The 18,472-nt window shown below is 39.2% G+C and overlaps 1 protein-coding gene across 2 annotated transcripts in view; it reads right to left on the reverse strand.

The window, feature by feature from the left end:
* Window positions 1-10,937: 10,937 nt before the first annotated feature.
* LOC132103420 (raftlin-like) overlaps window positions 10,938-18,472 on the reverse strand; it is a 93,134-nt gene continuing 85,599 nt past the window's right edge. For both annotated transcript variants that reach the window (XM_059508511.1, XM_059508510.1), the window contains exon 10: window positions 10,938-12,189. In XM_059508511.1, coding sequence (XP_059364494.1) covers window positions 11,716-12,189 — 474 coding nt within the window. In that variant the 3' untranslated portion in view covers window positions 10,938-11,715. The remainder of the gene's footprint in view (window positions 12,190-18,472) is intronic.

The raw sequence follows: 18,472 nt of genomic DNA on the forward strand, positions 1-18,472 counted from the left end.
GATGCGCCAAATGTTCTCTATAGGTGAAAGATCTGGACTGCAGGCAGGCCATGTTAGCACCCGGACTCTTCTACGACGAAGCCATGCTGTTGTTATAGCTGCAGTATGTGGTTTTGCATTGTCCTGCTGAAATAAACAAGGCATTCCCTGAAATAGACGTTGTTTGGAGGGAAGCATATGTTGCTCTAAAACCTTTATATACCTTTCAGCATTCACAGAGCCTTCCAAAACATGCAAGCTGCCCATACCGTATGCACTTATGCACCCCCATACCATCAGAGATGCTGGCTTTTGAACTGAACGCTGATAACATGCTGGAAGGTCTCCCTCCTCTTTAGCCCGGAGGACACGGCGTCCGTGATTTCCAACAAGAATGTCAAATTTGGACTCGTCTGACCATAAAACACTATTCCACTTTGAAATAGTCCACTTTAAATGAGCCTTGGCCCACAGGACACGACGGCGCTTCTGGACCATGTTCACATATGGCTTCCTTTTTGCATGATAGAGCTTTAGTTGGCATCTGCTGATGGCACGGCGGATTGTGTTTACCGACAGTGGTTTCTGAAAGTATTCCTGGGCCCATTTAGTAATGTCATTGACACAATCATGCCGATGAGTGATGCAGTGTCGTCTGAGAGCCCGAAGACCACGGGCATCCAATAAAGGTCTCCGGCCTTGTCCCTTACGCACAGAGATTTCTCCAGTTTCTCTGAATCTTTTGATGATATTATGCACTGTAGATGATGAGATTTGCAAAGCCTTTGCAATTTGACGTTGAGGAACATTGTTTTTAAAGTTTTCCACAATTTTTTACGCAGTCTTTCACAGATTAGAGAGCCTCTGCCCATCTTTACTTCTGAGAGACTCTGCTTCTCTAAGACAAAGCTTTTATAGCTAATCATGTTACAGACCTGATATCAATTAACTTAATTAATCACTAGATGTTCTCCCAGCTGAATCTTTTCAAAACTGCTTGCTTTTTTAGCCATTTGTTGCCCCCGTGCCAACTTTTTTGAGACCTGTAGCAGGCATTAAATTTTAAATGAGCTAATTAAGTGGATAAAAGTGTAAAATTTCTCAGTTTAAACATTTGCTACGTTATCTATGTTCTATTGTGAATAAAATATTGGCTCATGTGATTTGAAATTCCTTTAGTTTTCATTTTATTAAAATTTAAAAAACGTCCCAACTTTTCCGGAATTCGGGTTGTACCATATTTATGTATAAAATATCTTTCATAATTAAACTGCACTGACTGCCTAGTTGCAGTATGTGTAAGCCTGTTGTTTTGGCATTGTTTTGCAATGATGAATGAGGCGTTTGGCAATTTTAATAGCTTGTAACAATTTGGGCTAATCTGCAGGTCTACTCCACATCCAGTCCATTGATATATATATATATATATATATATATATATATATATATATATATATATATATATATATATATCAGTTGAATATGTTAAACAAATGTTTCTTATTTATCTCTCTCACTCTCTCTTTCTCTAGAGTTGAAGCCTACAGCCATTCTATCCATGCAGCAACTGATGGAAAAGGGGTTCACTTTGGTGCTGTTGTGATGTTGTCGCAAAAATGACATGTATATATAGTACAGACTAAAAGTTTGGACACACCTTCTCATTCAAAGAGTTTTCTTTATTTTCATGACTATGAAAATTGTAGATTCACACTGAAGGCATCAAAACTATGAATTAACATATGTGGAATTATATACACATAACAAAAAAGTGTGAAACAACTGAAAATATGTCATATTCTAGGTTCTTCAAAGTAGCCACCTTTTGCTTTGATTACTGCTTTGCACACTCTTGGCATTCTCTTGATGAGCTTCAAGAGGTAGTCACCTGAAATGGTTTTCACTTCACAGGTGTGCCCTGTCAGGTTTAATAAGTGTGATTTCTTGCCTTATAAATGGGGTTGGGACCATCAGTTGTGTTGTGCAGAAGTCAGGTGGATACACAGCTGATAGTCCTACTGAATAGACTGTTAGAATTTGTATTATGGCAAGAAAAAAGCAGCTAAGTACAGGAAAATGAGTGGCCATCATTACTTTAAGAAATGAAGGTCAGTCAGTCCGAAAAATTGGGAAAACTTTGAAAGTGTCCCCAAGTGCAGTCACAAAAACCATCAAGCGCTACAAAGAAACTGGCTCACATGCGGACCGCCCCGGGAAAGGAAGACCAAGAGTCACCTCTGCTGCGGAGGATAAGTTCATCCGAGTCACCAGCCTCAGAAGTCGCAGGTTAACAGCAGCTCAGATTAGAGACCAGGTCAATGGCACAGAGTTCTAGCAGCAGACACATCTCTAGAACATCTGTTAAGAGGAGACTGTGTGAATCAGGCCTTCATGTAGAATATCTGCTAGGAAACCACTGCTAAAGAAAGGCAACAAGCAGAAGAGACTTGTTTGGGCTAAAGAACACAAGGAATGGACATTAGACCAGTGGAAATCTGTGCTTTGGTCTAATGAGTCCAAATTTGAGATCTTTGGTTCCAACCACTGGACTCTACATGCCTGGTTCCCACCGTGAAGCATGGAGGAGGAGGTGTGATGGCGTGGGGGTGCTTTGCTGGTGACACTGTTGGGGATTTATTCAAAACTGAAGGCATACTGAACCAGCATGGCTACCACAGCATCTTGCAGCGGCATGCTATTCCATCCGGTTTGTGTTTAGTTGGACCATCATTTATTTTTTCAACAGGACAATGACCCCAAACACACCTCCAGGCTGTGTAAGGGCTATTTGACCAAGAAGGAGAGTGATGGGGTGCTGCGCCAGATGACCTGGCCTCCACAGTCACCGGACCTGAACCCAATCGAGATGGTTTAGGGGTGAGCTGGACCGCAGACAGAAGGCAAAAGGGCCAACAAGTGCTAAGCATCTCTCGGGGAACTCCTTCAAGACTGTTGGAAGACCATTTCAGGTGACTACCTCTTGAAGCTCATCAAGAGAATGCCAAGAGTGTGCAAAGCAGTAATCAAAGCAAAAGGTGGCTACTTTGAAGAACCTAGAATATGACATATTTTCACACTTTTTTGTTATGTATATAATTCCATATATAATTCCACATGTGTTAATTCATAGTTTTGATGCCTTCAGTGTGAATCTACAATTTTCATAGTCATGAAAAAAAAGAAAACTCTTTGAATGAGAAGGTGTGTCCAAACTTTTGGTCTGTACTGTATATCTATAGATATATAGATAGATAGATATCTATATATATATATATATATATATATATATATATATATATATATATATATATATATATATATATAAATAAACATTCTTGTCTTGCCTCTCAACAACTTTTAAAATATTGGCTGTAATTTAGTGACTCCATACGCTGATTCCAACTTTAACTTACCTGATAATGACCTAATTCAATGAGGTTAATCCATATACTGTATAATTAAAGAGACTAAGACTTTTAAGGTTCTTCATTTTTTTTTTTTTTACAATTGTTTTAAAATTGATATACATCAATTTTACAAAATGTATCTTTCATTTATATTTTTTGTAAATTCATGTTTAAATTTAAAATTGTGACTCAAAGCACACTTAGTAATTAACCTCTGCTGCATTTTGAGTCAAAAATCACATTTAAAAACAAATACTACTGAGATTAATAGATTTATGCTATATAAAAAATAACGTGACTGCAAACTAAACCAACAGGGTACTAGAACTGCGTCCCTGAAACTGCAGCCGTCGCTATATCGTCCAGTACGGTAGGTGGCGCTGTCACGAATAAAATAGGGTCCTAGAAGTGGTCCTGAATCTGCAGCCTCCGGTTGTGCAGGAACATACTATTGGAAATTATTGTGCATTACACAAACAAACTACGCACTGATGGTATCAGTTCGTAATAATGTGGTACTTTTGAATGATATCGGACGATTACCACAATATTCATAAACGTGCATTTACATGAGAAGCTTTTTAGTCATAAGTGAAGTGCTGAGATGCACAAGCCACTAGATGGCACTGTGTTGCTTCAGTCGGGATTTACACACTGTACTTTGCTTGTTTGTGACCCGATTTGACTTTAGTAAACAAACATAATATCACTTAGGTTTATTCATTAACGTCACTTTAGTGTTTTTTTTTCTCATTTAAATCTAAAAATGTGGCGTGTTTTAAGACGTCTGTCTATACATTATTCATTATTCTAGTCTGTCACTGAAGTGTCATAAGTGTTTTAAGGTAATGGACGTGGCATGATTTCATGTGCGTGTGTTTGCACTTGTGGTCTCTGTCCCAAAGAGCTTCACGGAGGTCATTTATACAACATTCAATGATTTACTCACAAATGTTTTTCATTAGTCTGACAGAGCTATTTTGGCTTGTGGCACTGCATACCAGATAAGTTACTATCCGCGGTGTCCGTATGTCTCGTGTTATAGGAGTGAACGGGTGCCGTCAGAGTTCAAACAGCTAATAAAAACAAGTAATCCACACCATTCCAGTCCATCAGTTAACATCTTGTGAAGCTAAAAGCTGCCTGTTTGTTCCACACATACCACATTTGCAGTGCGGATTTCCAACTCTAATGTTAGCGTTCACACTGCAGATGTGGTAACAGAAGCGGTGCGGATTCAACAATCGTTTCTGCACCTAAGTCTGTTTTTGCTGTGCTGCACGAGCTGGATTTAAGTGACAGCGGATTGTTTGCGGTAAAAATGAACATGGATTGATAGAAAAATGTAGTAATTGTGCATACCATTAAAGTCTGTGTATCACAGTCAAAACATTGCCTATGGATTTTTGGCTAGGCTCAAAGCAAGGAAATGAGCACCTTTAGATAACAAATGCAATAGATGGCACTCGCGGAGGTATGAAAACAAAGTTCTTTATGAACCAAAGGATTGCTTGTAATAAATATTTAAATTAAAAAGAAAAGGCAGGAGAGCTGTCAATGGTAATTTTCATTTAGAATTGTTGTGTAGTTTAAATTCTCACTTGCTTGTGCAAATTAATAAGCCTATATAAATCTGGTTGCTAAATGTGTTGCTTTAAACGTGAATTCTTCTATGAAAGATTGGATTACTGTAACGTGTAAAAAGACAATTATGATGCTGAAAAAGATTTGGATGAACATTGCATTTCAAAATGATGGATGAATGTTGTTTGTGGTAAACAGCCGTGGATCTGTAGCGGACTGTAAACGCGTCCCGTGTGAAAGCAGAATGAGTCCGTGCTGCTTCTGCACATGCGCACAGTAAACGGAGTGTGTGTGAACCTCAAACCGTTGCTTCAAGCTCAAATATGAGTCTCCAGTGAAAAAGTTGTCTTTTCTGAACCAGAAGAGAAATCTGCACTGATCAAGCTCTGTTTACAAGTCCAAACTAACAGCTCTAAACAAATATGTAGCTGGATTTTGATGTGAGATGACACCAGGAGATTGGCCTTTTCACTGGAGGAAGCGTTATTATGGATTATGAACTCATATTTTTGCCAGAAACGACAGGTTAAATTTAAATGATGGATTTCTTTCTTTTCTTCTAATGTTGTACTTCACAAGATGTTAACTGATGGACTGGATTGGTGTGGATAACCTGTGGATTATTGTGATGTTTTTATCAGCTGTTGGGACTGTCATTCTGACGGCACCCATTCACTGCAGAGGATCTGTTGCACTGGTGAGCAAGTAATGGAATGCTACATTTCCTCAAATCTGTTCTGATGAAGAAACTCATCTTGGGTGGCCTGAGGGTGAGTACAATTTCATCAAATTTTCTTTTTTGGACGAGCTATTCTATTATCTTGGGGTCAGTAATGAGGTTTAATTCATTTTTTGTCACAAAACGTATCGGACAAGCATATGAGAAGCATAAGATGTTGTGTGTGCATAATGTTATTTATTATTATTTATTAATTAAATAGTAGTACAAGTGTATATGTTGTGATGCAACCTGACATAGAAATGTTGCTGATTTCATTGATTTCTGTGGAGCCATAAAATGTCTATGAATGACATCTGTCATGAACACGCTCTTCACATTTCTCCTGATTATCATGCAATTACAATTTGCATGAGGAAAACAAAGCCTATTTAAGGACCATTAAGATTTTATTAAATTTTTTGGACTGTGAAAGTATCTTGGTAACAGTTAAGCACGTTCCCCGAACCTCAATGTGTCCAGACATTTTAAGTTTTAAGAGTTTTTTGTAATTAAATTTTTTTTAAAGATGATTCTCATTAGATTATCATTTGGGTAATTGCACTTAATTGTCATGAAATTACTGCCTCAATGCTAAATAATAATAATAATAATAATAATAATAATAATAATTATGAACATAAGGTTTAATTTTCTTAATGCAAAATAACATTATGTTTTTTAAATGAAATATGACCTGTGCAATCCCTCTATTAGAAACATCTTGAGGCTTTGCTTAATTAAGCAAGCAATAAAGAAGCTGACAGATATTATAGCAAATAGAACTTTCAAAACAAATCAAATATAAATGATATTTATTATATTATACAAATTGTACAGATGACATTATCATGTTGTTTGTCCTTACAAACAATGAAAAATATTGATCAATGTTCACAATGGCACAACAGAGGCTGACAATAAAGAAGCAACCTGCAAATACGGAGACAGAAATGGTGAAATCCTTTGAGATATACAAGCTTGCTTTACGCATCTCACTGGCTGGTGGGTTGAGAGGGGAAATGCAGCACGTTTGGCATGTTTCTATCTTCTGAAAAGCAAGAAAACCAACAGGAAATGGACCACAAAATTAGGTGCACATACTTAAATGTGCATTAGTAGCTATGATGATCCTCCCCTGCCACTGCAGGATACATTAAAATCCATTATATAGCTGATGAACTGGCACATTTCTTAGCATACAACAAACAGAGACGGAAATAAAAAAACCCAACAGCGGACGAGGTCAACCGCTGCATGAGTCACGGGAGATGAGGGTAAATATTACACAGCATCATTTGGCTGATCCTGCCTCACTTTCTTCCACATCCTTGTTTTTCCCTAACAGCTCGCTTAGTGCAGACTCACCAACCCACGGACTGATACGACTGACCCTGCGGACACAGACCGGACATACCATTCATAAACTTTCTGATGACATGCCTGCTATTGTGTGCATTCAAATCTTCACGGTGGGCGGTAAAGATCACGCATGTTCACTTTCACAAACTAACCCTTCATCACTGCCAGCTAAACCAAGGAAGGCATGTCTACATAGAAATAATCTAACCTTCAAAGTCTTTACGAAATGCGTTGCTTCTGTGTGTGTTTGTTTAACAAGGTTTGAGTGAGGAACAAAGGCTGTGTTTGAAATAGCATACTGTTACAATTTCTGCATAATTATTGAGTTAAGATCAGTTTTGCACTGAACATAGACACCTCTGACTTATAACTTTCTTTTATGCTGTTTCACATTCTATTAAAACAATAGGCGGCATACAGCATATACTGTGCAATACGCAGTACACTAGTATTCTGTTCCGAACACAGTCAAGGAACTCAATCTAGATAAGCCAAGCTTATCAGAGCAGATGCTGACAGTAGAGCAATATGCATACTAACACACACTGTAACATCACTGCTATATGTCAGTGATAAGCAGGCCCACACACAATCAGTGCCTTCAGATGTCCGCAGGAATTGGCTCGCCCTTCAATCACAAACTTCTTTATTGGGTAATTAGAATGTTTTTGTAGAACTCTCAGCTCTTGTTTAACACATTCCATAGATTCTACCACCTCAAAAAGCCTAGATTCCACCTGTGATATGCAACAAGTAATGCTTGAGAAATACATCTGTATGTAAGCTGAGACTGAACATGTTATACTGAAAATAGTGTGATCAGAATGTCTTTTCATCTCGGCTTGAATCATCAGCGCAGCTCTGTCTTTCCCCTGTATTAAAACAATAAACAAGGCCTTTCCCCTCCAGCTTCAGTCTAACAACAACACTGTGACAAAGCGCAATTATAATGACAATGTGTCAGAAACTGAATGAAAGCCGCCTTCGCGTAAGAGGGAAGTGCAAAATGAATTTCTTTAAAGCATTGAAAACGGCATCTGTTTTATTAGGGAGTTGAATGGCTGATGTCCTTTCTGATGAGGCAGAATGGTTCAGACGCTTGTCCCAGCAGGAGGGGTGAGCAGGAAAGCCATTATGATTTTAAACGTGACCCCTCTGGCCATTAGAGCTAATGCAGACCCCCACAGAACCGCACACACGCCGTCTCTCAAAATCACTGCTAATCCAGATTACAAACACAACAATGCTGACTTAATGGAAATGCATATGCAGCTCAGGTGAGGTGTAAAGTGGAATAAAAGTCAACATGAAATCAAAATGGCCGTATTTACTTTCTTAAGGTGCAGTAGCAGAATATTGGGTGCAAAAACAGGTCCATTGTAAATAGCACAGAGATGTATAAATTATTACTTTCACAGAAGTCACTTTCATTTTTGAGCAACCAACTTGATCATGAGTAAAATCTGTGTGGGAAAGTTACTGTGATCACACTTTAATGCACATTTCTTGATGTTCATGATGGATTTGTCCCACTAACATTTGACGACCAGTGGTTTTAAATTATTGAATTATTATCTTTCTGTGAAATGTTTTGTGTGTAAAGCTAGTTTGAACTGTCCCAGCTAACAAAGTATGTTTTAAGATTTTTATTTTTTTTAATGTTCCCATTAAGTTATGAAAAGTTTTTCATTTTTCTGAACGTTTCAAACATCCATTTAAAAGAAAAAAAAAGTTTTAAAAACATTTTTGATATGTGAATTTTAAGGGAACGTTCCATTTTAGAATTTTGCAATGAATGTAACTCTCAAATAAAATAACTTTTAAAAATGTTAGATGAACGTCCAACTAAAGTGTTTCATAAAAAAAAAAAAAAAAACCTTAATGTAAAATGTTATAAAAAAACTACTTTTTGAGAACATTATTAAAAACCAGATAACTCGGAACAAACGTTCTATTAACATTACTGGAATAATGTTTGTTCATAACTGAGAAAACCTTGACAAAACCTATATTCCCTAGTTTCAAATAAATGCCACTTAGTTTGATATTTCAACTAATGCAATGACATTCTCCGACATTTTAAGGCGTGTTCATATGTGTGTTCACCATAATTGTTCTGCAGATTTCAACAGGATTCCATGTAATCAGGAATTTCGTGCGAGGACGAAAGATTTCCTCATGCAAATTTCAATGGGTTCAAGTTCAATTTTTTTGTCTTGGTTTGAAAGTGACTTCTGTGTGAGCTATGATTCATATATATCTCACGAATGTGGATGCACCTTTAAATTTCTAAACACTTTTTGGTCTATTCTGATATAAAAACACAATGTGTTACCCAGTTGTTGTTAACTGGTAAAATAATGTCAAATAATATTTTTCTTTAACACATACATTTTGTTCTTTTTTTGATCATTTCTAAACCATGATTTAGATAGGATTATACTTTCTATCTGAAATCATAGTCTTGTGATTCTGCTGGATTAAGGGATCTGGTTTCTAAAATGCAAGACATTCGCTTCATTAATAAAAGCTGAAGAACCACGTGAACCTGTCACCGCATTATCCTCATTTTCGGTTGTTCACTTGAAATCTGAATCATCCCAGAAGATCAGGTTAATAAAATCATTGTCATGAAATAACCCCTCTATCCTCACAACATTCTGTTACACATTATCCACGTATCCAGTTATTTTCTTATGCAAATTGAAAATCGACTTGCGGTCTCTATAATAGCACCGTGAAGTTTCACTCTCATATTACATCCTCCCCAGAAAATGTGATTTTCATAATAAAAACTTGTCAGTATCTTTATGAATTCTGTGCAGTGAAATATATAAAAAAAATGTTTGTTCCATTTCTGTCTTTTTTCCTTTCGGTGCACATATGTGCACATCTGTGCCATGTTACATGTTTATTTCTGTAATTTGATGCACTTTTTATCAAAATCGAGTTGATCGTTTGATAGTTACAAATCAAATCGCTGTCTGTTTTAAATCATGGCCATCAGATGAATCAGGGGGCAGAATGAACATCTAAGATGAGATAAAGATCCTGTGTGAACGGCCTCTTAGTCATCTGCTAATTAAATCAAGGAAAGGATCTGTTCATGAGCGTATCTCATCTTTCTGGTGTTGACTTTCTCAAACAAAATCACTTTAGAGAGCATTTAATAGAGCGAGAGCAGATTGTCTCCATGTAAAAGTAAACTGAAGCCCAAACAGACACTTATTTTGCCACCTGCCTCTTTTAAAAGCAATAATACACTCTATAAAATGATAATTCTGTCATCATTGAATCACTTTTTTTTGTTTTTGCACAAAGCATTCAGTGGATATTTTAATAAAGCTTGTGGCTAAGCTAACAATACAATATAAATATTATGTAAAAATATACTAGCCCACAAATATTGGGTAAAATAATATATTTTTACGTAGATGGCCTACTGTTCTGATGCATCTATGGAGCTCAAAGTTATAGAAGCCAATTTCTGCAGGTGAATCATAATTATGACATAATTGTCACCACTTTGAGAAAAAAAAGTCAAAATAGTAATAAACAAAAAGTTAAATTGATATAAGACATAATCATGAGATAAAAAGTTAAACATGACATACTAAATAGTGATACAATATGCTGAAATTATGACATAAGTCAAAATTATGGGATATATAAGTCACTTATGAGATGAAAAAAGTTAATGATTTATGTCTTTTTATGGCATAATTCTGACTTTTTATCTTTTCAGTATCAACATTTTTTTGTCAATTTCTACTCTTTTTCTCACAATTATAATTTAGCATGTTATAATTTTGACTTTTTGTCTCATAATCATGTTTTTTTGGCAGAAATGAGCTTCCATACAACAGCCCCAGTCTTCATTCACTTTTCCACTGGAATGAAGTCATACATATTTGAAACAACATGAGGGTGAGTAAATGATGACAGAATTTTGATTTCTTTAAACCTGTGGTGGATACGCTCTGAATGCTTACAACCAAACCACTGTACAACAAACCTGATAGAAATATTCCCAGTATGACTCTCCACCAGGTCGTGAACCATCTCTTCAATTTCGAGAAGCTGACCCTTTCGTTTGGACGGTCAAATGAAATATTCATATAAACGTAAACAAAAGCATAAACAAGCACAAACAAATGCACCTTCAACACAATAGATTGCTTCTTGCAACAGTAACCTTCTCCTCGGAGCGCGTCTGAGATGCCGTCTTCGAGTCTGTCTCTGGGCTCATTGAGTAAATATTAATGTGGTTTTCCCATCCAGTGCATTTACTGATAACAATCTCTTCCCATCTCTCGTCCCTCTTCCTGGATAGCGGAGTCCTTTGGCTGTTATCGCCTGCTCACCAGCGGTGAGTTAAATGTTCAGCATTGGTTACAAGCGGTGGAAATGTCAGGTGAGGTGTTTGCAAGACACTTAACCTGTCTAAAACCATACCAGTAGTTTCATCTTGAGTATTTAAAAATCAATAAAACAAGAAGTGTTTAGTCAGCATTGGCATTGGCTTGTTTTCTTGTTTTGTAATTGAACTTGTTTAAGGATGTTTAGATGCTGGAAACAAGACAAAATCTTTTTTTTTTTGCAGCGTAGCAATTAGAACATTCATAAAGATCCACTTGCGTTGGCCTGGTGGGTGTGAGTGTGTCCTCAATCCTGATTGGCTGAGCTGTCTTCCTGTTTGTCCACCTCATGGTCCTCTCGTCCTGTTTCTTGTGCTGTAGGTGAAGCCTTGACTTGACACGACTCCATTTCAGCTTCTGTTTTCACACTACACTCTTCCTCTTTAACGTCTACCTCATCCTTAGTATTTCCGTCTCTCTCACTATTTCCGCCCACTGCTTCTTGTGTTTCCCTGCCTGCTCCTACGGCCTCGTTCCCTTCCTCTCTGTCCTCTTTCTGTTCACTCTGCACTTCAGCATCAGTCTCGTTATTCTGGTTCTCCTCCCGTTGTTCATTCACACTTGTATTTGTCTCTTCAGCGCTCTTCTCGGCTCCATCACATTGCGTTTGATCACTTATCTCTTTCTTTACGGTGGGTGTGGAGTCTTTCTTCTTCTTGTTCTTTGGTGCGTCTTTGACCGAGTTCTTGTTGGACTTGTTCCGTGCTTTAAAGATGACTTTCTGAAACAGAAAACGTTGACAGAGAGTTAATACTTCTTTTTTTTAATGGGAGATGCAGGTAAATATTTAATGAATTGCCCCTTTAAAAATAGCAAAAGTCTATTTGGTTGTAATGCTGTTTCATCATTTGATCATCATTTTATGAATCACTGCTTACATGATAAATAAAAATTTACTTTTGAGCAAAATTCTGTTTATCTATTGTCTTGTTTTAAACTGAATTAAATATAGTAGGTGTAGGGTGCTGCCCCTTTAAGGACGTGGATTCTGTGGGCTCATGTGATCACCTAGGAAGCAGCGCAAGTGAAAGAAAAAAAACTGAACTGAACCGATCTGAGTGCGAAAGCCCTGTTGATGCTCATATGCAGACTTTCTAATGTTCTAACAACTACAGATAAAACCCTTAATCTAAACTATATATTCCCAGCGTGGTGAGTAACTTTTTGTTGTTATAAGTGTATTAAAATCATTATGTAGATCGCTATTTGCGATTAGCGCCTAAAAGCCAAATGTGTTTAAGCTATTATGTTTGGTTTGATATAAGATAATATTGCCTATTGTCATATTTAAGCAATATATGTTGCATTTATTCATTAAACAGATCTAATATGTTTATCACACACATTGTTTAATGCTAATAGCTATACCACACGTGATTTTTGCGTTGTAGGGAATATCTTTGATTTATACTTTAATGTTTATCATCGTCTGATGTTATGTTGTAGAAACTTATGTGAGAAGTGAAACCATTACTGGATACTAAATGTGAATTGTTTGTATTTACAGTTTGACCGCGCACACACCTAAATGTGTATATTGTGAGTTCTACACAAGTGGAATAAAGAAAAGAAAACCACAAAATCCAAGTTAATGTTATCATTTTTATGGGTAACATTAAAGTCAAACACAAGGAGTTAAGAAGATTAATGACAACATGGACCAAGATTCAGAAACAAGTGTAACTCCTGATCAACAACAAAAATGTCTCAAGCGTCAACGTGGATGTGCAAAGGCTACAGTGACACGCTTGATGACACAGATTACAACTTCTATGAACGGTAACCAGCCCAAAGAAGTGGAGATGAAACTTGCTGCTTTGGATGAGGCTGTTATGCGGTTTAATGAAATTCATGACATGTACCATAAAACATTAGAAGATGATGATGACCTTGATGCTTCTAAGGGCTATTTAACATCGGTCCTGCGTGATGTTCAAGACTTGCAGCACTCAGTCTTGAGCTGGTTTGAGGACTTTAAGCCATCAATGGGGGATCCAAACATAGAATCCTCAGATGGACTTGACTTCCAAGAGGAAGAGCGGAGGTTTGATGAAGCTGCTAAATCTCCAATGTCTTCTGTAGACCAGCTGTCTACCCAGCTTCAAGGGCTACAAAATCTAAGACAGAAAGAAAAGGAAGAGTTTTCCATGTTCATCGCTCGACAGGAAGAACGCCTACGTGCAGAGTTTAAATTACAACTTCAGCATGCAGAATTGGAAATGGATGGACTGAAAGGCTTACTGAAACTCAAAGATGCTGAGATGGAGGAAAATCGTCGAAAGGCTGAGTTAACAACAATAAATAAAGACTTTTCCACTCCTGTCTCAGGTAACCCATTCATTAACTTCCGTTCCTCACTTTCAGCAGTGAATGAGAATTCTCTATGCCAACTACTAGACCTATCAAGGCAACAATATCAGTCACACATCGATTCCATGCATCTACCACCAGTTGACATCATCAAGTTCGATGGAGAACCCTTAAAGTACTGGCAGTTCATGAGATTGTTCTCCTCTGTGATTGATAAAGAGACAGTGCCAGATCAAGAGAAACTCACTCGACTGCATCAGTATACTGTCGGCCAAGCTAGAGATGCTATCTCACATTGCTTGTACAACCCCAACTCTAGCCTGGGCTATGCTGAAGCCATGGCTATTCTGAAGAGACGTTTTGGCAATCCATACGCGATATCACAAGCATGGGTTGACAAGGTGCTTAATCACAAAGATATTAAAGACAACAAGCAGTTGCAAAGCTTCGCAGACATTCTGTGCAGCTGCCGAGACACTTTGAAGGCAATGAAGTGTGAGGAAGAGCTGAATGGTGGACGCACTTTGCTACAAATTGTGGAAAAGCTACCTGAAGACATAAAGAAAAGATGGCTCACAATAAACTATGAGATAATCAAGTCTGGTCGCTTGCCAAAGTTAGATGACATAGTCAGTCTTGTTCAATCAGAAGCTGATAAGAGAGCAGATCCTATCTTTGGGAATCTCCTTAGCTCTGCCAGTCGAAATTCTCCAGCAAGTTCTAAACCAAGTACTAAGTCAACTTTCAATAAGAAAAAGCAGACATTTGCAACAGTGTCAGTTACTAATGAATGCACCACATCATCCACACCAAAACCAACATCAAGATTTAAGTGTCCAAAGTGCACTGACGGACACTTTCTGAACCAGTGTCAAGCCTTTAGAGCTCTGTCTGTTCAAGAGCGTTTGGCCTTTGTTCAACAAAAGCAACTCTGTCTGAACTGTTTCATGAAAGGTCATCGCAGCACAGTCTGTACTCGCACTTGGGTATGCAAGGTGCCTGGATGTGGGAAAAAACACAACAGTTGGCTGCACTCCGCCATTGTAGCTTCTAACAATAACGACAACGGCCAATCTACTAATCAAGCTACTGGAGGTGAGCCAACTGCTGACCCGCCTCAAGCCATTCAAGCACATGCCACTAGAAAGTGCATTGAAGCCAGTCGAAAGAAGATTGCACTTCCCATCGTGCCAGTAGTGGTTTCAGACAGACACAACAGATTTTCTATGAATGTCTTTGCTTTGCTTGACAGTGGCTCTAATGGGACATTTGCTTCTAAGAAGTTAGTTCACGCTCTTAAACTGGAGTCACGCAAAATGAACATTAAACTGAACACCATGGAGACCAAAAATCTCAACGTGGTCACCTTAGCGGTGGACCTACGAGTTGAAGATGCTCAACAAAGGAAATCTTACCTGATGAAAGGAGTGCTCTGTCGGGATCACCTGAACATAAGTCTAGACAACTTTGTCACACAGCATGAGGTGTTCCAATGGCCGCACCTGAAGGAAATTGCTGATGAAATCAGTTTACCTGACGTTGATCTAGCTGATGAGGTTCACCTGCTGATAGGTCTAGACCAACCAGACATACTTGCTCCTCGTGAAACACGCTGCGGTGAATCAGGCGAACCCTATGCGATTCTAACTGGCCTGGGGTGGACACTTCATGGGCCAGTAGCTGATGGTTCAACCTCTGTTTCTGCCAATTTCATTCAAGCTGACCACACTCTACAACAAGCTGTTGAAAGATTTTGGAAACTGGATGATCCAGTACACATGAACAATAACTCACTGTCAGTAGTCGATGAGCAAGTTGTTGATCTATGGAACAAGCAAGCAGTCAAAGAGGAAGGTCATTATACTCTACCAATCCCTTTCAAAGAACATCCACCACGACTGCCCAATAACTACGGAATAGCCAAACATCGATTAGACCTTCTAGGAAAGAGGTTAAAGAAGGACCCGATTTTGCATTACAAGTATACAGAAGGTATCAGAGACTCTTTGCTGAAAGGATATGCAGAAGAAGTCACTGACATTAACAGAGACGATGGTTGTGTGTGGTACCTACCACATCATCCGGTGCTACATCCGCGCAAGCCGGAGAAGGTTCGTATTGTCTATGATTGTGCAGCACGGTACCAAGGTACTTCATTGAATGATCATATTTACCAAGGCCCAGACCTTACCAATAAGCTACTAGGAGTTCTTCTCAAGTTTAGGCAAGAACCTGTTGCTCTGAATGCGGACATTGAGAGCATGTTTTATCAAGTCCGAGTGCCATCTGATGAAAGAGATGTGCTTCGCTTCCTGTGGTGGGAGGACAATGACCCGGACAAACCACCTAAGCATTACCGTATGATGGTTCACCTTTTTGGAGGTGTCTGGAGTCCCAGTGCTGCCAATTTTGCCTTGCAACGAGTGGCTGAAGACAACCGTGGAAACTTCTCTAATGACACCTTGGAAACCTTGAAAAGAAATGTCTACGTCGACGACTGTCTTAAGTCGGTACCAACAGTGGAGGTCGCCATTAAACTTGCTTCCGAACTCCGTGATCTACTCACCTGTGGAGGCTTTAGATTAACCAAATGGTTAAGCAATTCTAAGGAAGTGATGAAATCAATACCAACTGATGATTGGGCAAAGTTGTTACATGAGGTTAACCTTGACCAGGAGGATTTGCCATTTGAACGAACACTGGGTGTCCTTTGGGATGTTGAAAGATATTGCTTCACATTCGATGTCAAAGCTGTGGACAAACCTGCAACAAAGAGAGGAGTATTGAGCACTACCAGTTCCATCTATGATCCTTTAGGATTTGCAAGTCCATTCGTTCTCAAAGCAAAGGCAATCTTTCAAGAGTTGTGCCGCATGAAAGTCGACTGGGATGAGGAGGTGCCGGTAGACTTAGCAGCACAGTGGCACCGATGGCTAAATGACTTGCCTCTATTGTCTGCGCTGAAAATTCCAAGATGTCTTAGACCAACATCCGCTAGTTGCTTGTTAGCGACCCAGCTCCATCACTTTTCCGATGCTTCGGAACTGGCTTACGGCGCTGTTTCATACATCAGGATTGGTGACACCTGCAGGCTGGTGATGTCAAAGTCCAGACTTGCACCAATCAAGCCAATTAGCATACCGCGTCTGGAGCTACTTGCAGCTGTAGTTGCTTCGGAGCTGGACCAGCATATCAAGCGCCACTTGGAGATTCCAATTGAAAGGACCTTCTTTTGGACAGATAGTACCATCGTACTTCAGTACATCAACAACAAGCATTGTCGTTTCCAGACATTCGTCGCCAACCGTATTTCAAAAATACATGAGCGTTCAGAACCATGCCAGTGGAGACACATTGACTCTGCTTCTAACCCTGCGGATGATGTCTCTCGAGGAATGACCATGGGAGAGATTTTGTCAAGTGAACGATGGGTTTCTGGTCCGCACTTTCTCCAACTTGAGGAGGAGCATTGGCCTGCTCAACCGATCATAAATGATTTGCCAGATGAAGCAGAAATTAAAAGAGCCAAAGAGGTCTATGCAGCTAGCATAAAACCAAACCAAGTGATGAAAAATGCAGTGGACAGACTACTGGAACGATACTCCAGTTGGCATCGATTGAAAAGGGCTACTGCTATCCTGTTGCGTGTCAAGGCTTTGTTGCGCAAGAAAACAAGAGTGCATCTATCCGACCCTCTTACTGTAAGTGAGCTCCAACAAGCAGAATCAGCCATTCTCAATTACATACAAACTGCATCCTTCGGATCTTCTCAAGCAAAACCCAGTTCTCTTCTCAAGCTTAAACCCTTTGAGGTTGAAAACAGCCAACTCCTTCGTGTGGGAGGCAGACTAACAAATGCCCCAATTCCCTTTGAGGCAAAACATCAAGTGATCCTGCCTAACAATCATCACGTCACCCATCTGATTATCAGTCACTATCATCTTCGCCTGGGTCATGCAGGTCCAGAGCGAGTACTTGCAGAAATTCGTCAACGTTTCTGGATTCTAAAGGGACGGACTGTCATTAACCGAACTCTAAAATCATGTCTACAGTGTCGCAAGTTAAAAGCTAAGCCACAAACTCAACAAATGGCGGACTTACCTAATTCTAGAGTGACTCCAGGTGAGCCTCCATTCACGCGTGTGGGCACAGACTACTTCGGGCCATTCTTGGTTAAGAAGGCACGCAGTGAGCTCAAGAGATACGGATGTTTGTTTACATGTCTCACTACGAGAGCAATCCACTTGGAAGTTGCGCATACCCTCGATACTGACTCGTTTATCAACGCCTTACAGCGATTTATCTCCAGGAGAGGCCCACCCACGGAAATACGATCGGATAACGGGACTAATTTCGTCGGTGGATTACGAGAGTTGCGGAAAGCCATCAGTGAGTGGAATCAACAAAGGATTTCAGATTACTTGCTACAGCACAATGTAAAGTGGATCTTCAATCCACCTGCCGCCTCCCACATGGGTGGTGTTTGGGAGAGGCAAATTCGTACCGTTCGTTCCATTCTAAACACTGTCCTGTCGCAGCAGGCACCAGATGACGAAGGTTTGGCAACACTGTTTTGCTGCGTTGAGTCTATTGTCAATGGTAGACCAATCACTAAACTATCAGTCGACCCATCAGATCCTCTACCACTTACACCAAATCATCTGTTGTTGCTTCGTTCAGGCCCAACTCTACCT

This window comes from Carassius carassius, chromosome 24 (genome assembly GCF_963082965.1).
Source record: "Carassius carassius chromosome 24, fCarCar2.1, whole genome shotgun sequence".
Classification (NCBI taxonomy): Eukaryota; Metazoa; Chordata; class Actinopteri; order Cypriniformes; family Cyprinidae; genus Carassius; species Carassius carassius.